At 31.0% G+C, this 2,729-nt stretch overlaps 2 protein-coding genes across 2 annotated transcripts; both read right to left on the reverse strand.

The window, feature by feature from the left end:
* Positions 1 to 29: 29 nt before the first annotated feature.
* Positions 30 to 1,385, reverse strand: LOC108743746 (protein SDA1 homolog; the record flags this gene model as incomplete). Its single annotated transcript, XM_018479337.2, has 4 exons — positions 1,377 to 1,385; positions 748 to 1,023; positions 410 to 653; positions 30 to 345 (listed from the first exon to the last, which is right to left on the reverse strand). Coding segments are annotated over exons 1-4 (845 nt in total), but the record flags the coding sequence as incomplete, so codon positions are not given.
* Positions 1,386 to 1,532: 147 nt separating this feature from the next.
* On the reverse strand, positions 1,533 to 2,680 carry LOC112903980 (protein SDA1 homolog). The gene is made up of 3 exons (XM_025980015.1): positions 2,445 to 2,680; positions 2,212 to 2,372; positions 1,533 to 2,151 (listed from the first exon to the last, which is right to left on the reverse strand). Exons 1-3 carry the CDS (start codon positions 2,615 to 2,617, stop codon positions 1,580 to 1,582), a joined length of 906 nt encoding a protein of 301 aa, XP_025835800.1. The 5' UTR covers positions 2,618 to 2,680; the 3' UTR covers positions 1,533 to 1,579.
* Between the last annotated feature and the right edge of the window lie 49 nt (positions 2,681 to 2,729).

Raw genomic sequence — 2,729 nt, forward strand, 5'->3', positions numbered from 1 at the left:
TATAATTAAAAATTGATAAAATGGTCGACCCCATTATAATAATATTACCAATTGCCATTACATCGGCCGAATTTCTTTCAGTTATAAAATTGTTAGCTATTGTTCTTATAATGGGTTCAAGAATGTCTGGAGGGACCAGTTCATGACTTGCTTGGGCTGCAAACTGTAATATCTTAATAACTTCTTTTTGATGAGGTTGGATAAAACGTTGAATGTAAGGATAGAAATTAAAAAGAAACAAATTATGCACACCAACTAAACGAGAAATAACATCCAGTGTCATCAGCCTTACTTCAAATCTTTTTGTAGTGGTTTCTAACTGTTTAAAAAGTTTCTCTGCCATTCCTATAAAAATGGTAATTGAATCATGTGGTTTGTCCCTTTTATTTATTTTATTAACAAATTTTACCTTGTGGATCATGAATCAAATGTAAAGCAGAAAAATTAAACACTGGTGCTGAGGACTTCCTTTTTTGAGTTTTCACAACTAATTTTTTTATTTTATTTAAATGTTTAGTTCTTTTCCTTGTTTTTTTATTAACTTTATTAGAAAACATAATTTCCTTAGGATTTATTTCATCTTCTGAACTAGAATCTGCTACATTCTCCTCTGGATCTTTACCCAAGAAAAATTTCAAGGAAGCAACCATTACCTACCAAAAAAGTTTTTCCTTTATAAGTAAAAAGCATAAATATATATACATATACTATTGATACTGTAACTAAAAAAAATTATACTGAAATCACCTTGACTGTTTGTGAAAAACATCCTGACGCTATCACATTTACTGTTTTGGCATCATTCCATACATTTTTGTTGTAAAGTTCAATCATAATGTTTACTGACATTTTAGCTGCTTTCACGTTGGCATCTTTAAGCATAGTAAACATAAAATTTTGCAATACTGTATTTAGTTTTGCATTTTTATGCTTTACATTTATATTTTTTATATCATTAATTATGTGTGATTGTAAAAATGTCCTAAGTTCCTTGTCTTGACATCTTAACAGTTTGAAAAANTACTACTACTACTACTACTAACTATTTCGTAAAATTTGATATTTTTTTTAAATTGGTGAGTATGCTATTCACATTGTAATTGCATATTATACATTAGGGTTCAAAATATTTTTTAGATTTACAAGTTCTTCTCCCCTATCAGTCACTGTGAGCTCGAAACTTTTAGCACCATTGCTTCGAATAGTCAAAATTCACTTTTGTGAACAATTCGTTTAATCACTTTCTTTGTGTTGAAAATTGTTTGAAAAATTAAATTTAAAGGAATTGTTTGTAAATAGGTATGCAACACATCGTACACTTCAGCATAAGAAATTGCTGATATTAACTGCGTAACACTATTTTGCCGTGTGCTGACAGCACTCATAATTTCTTTTAAATATTAATACAAATAAATCTACAAAATCGTAAAACGGATTTCGACGTAAAATAAACTACATAAATGAATCCCGATAATACTAAAAGAATGATAACTGTCAATTGTCCAGGTTAAAGGGACAATTAAATAATATTGGTCGCGCTATTGGATTTAATAAACAAACAAGAACAATTAATCTGAAATTATTTCATTCTTCTCTGCTTAACGAGGTAGTTCCTCAAGGCAACCTGTTTTTCTTTAAAGCTCTTCTTTGTTTTGTGTCGCTCTTTCAATCTAATCATTTGGAAGTTTTTAGTTTTCCTTTTCTCTTTATTAGTTCTGCTACACTTAGAATTTACTCTTCCATCCTTATACCCAAATTTTTCTCTATCCATTTGCCCCTTCCTAACACTTTCGATTCTCGTTTGTTTATCATGTTTCTTTTTTTTATAAACGTTTTCGATGTCACCTATTTTGACTAATTCTGCAGGCTCCTTTAAAGCTTCTTCAAATTTTCTCTTTTCGCCCTTAGTTGCCTTTCGAATATGTTTTCGTATATTTGCTGCGTCTATCTTTTTAAAATCTTCATCTGTAAGAATTCGATGGAGAGATATTTTTTGGGCTAATTCCTTCCTGACGTCTTTTTCATTCGAACGACGTTTAGCTACCACAATCTTTCTTTCGTTTTTGTTATCATTACTATTATCTATGATATTATCATTGGGTTCTTCTTTATTTACGAAAAGTTCCAACTTTTCCTCAGATACTTCATCATCTAAAGTTATCAAAAATTGGTACTGAGATTTTAAAAATCAATTTCCAATAATAAGCTTACCCTCGCTATGCAATTCTATATATTCTTCATCTGACTGAGGAATGTCGACCCATTCTTCATCATCATTGTCAGATGAAGAACCAATTTCAACTTGTTTATCCCCAGATTTCAAAAGAACTTCTGCTCCACAAACGTAATCTTTAGCATCAACTTGAGCATATCTGTAAATGTAATACATTATTTTCATTTCTATTCTGTTGTATACATATAAATTATCGAGATAAAGTTTTTACTTTTTTTCCGATATTTCCAAAGCGGCATCTGTGGGCTTTCCTCTGTCCTTTTTATGAAGCAGTTCTGGCCGAATGGCGCGGAACAGTTGGATTAAAGAACGAGCAGCCATCATGACTGGCCTTTCTCTATAAGTTTTATATGCGACCAAATCCTTCAGGAGGTCTTCCTCCATGGCAAGAGGGCATCGGGCACATATTTCTCGAGTTGCATTTAAACCTTCGAATTAACAATTCATATAATTAAAAATTGATAAAATGGTCGACCCCATTATAATAATATTACCA

Source organism: Agrilus planipennis, unplaced genomic scaffold (genome assembly GCF_000699045.2).
Source record: "Agrilus planipennis isolate EAB-ADULT unplaced genomic scaffold, Apla_2.0 scaffold2576, whole genome shotgun sequence".
Lineage (NCBI taxonomy): Eukaryota > Metazoa > Arthropoda > Insecta > Coleoptera > Buprestidae > Agrilus > Agrilus planipennis.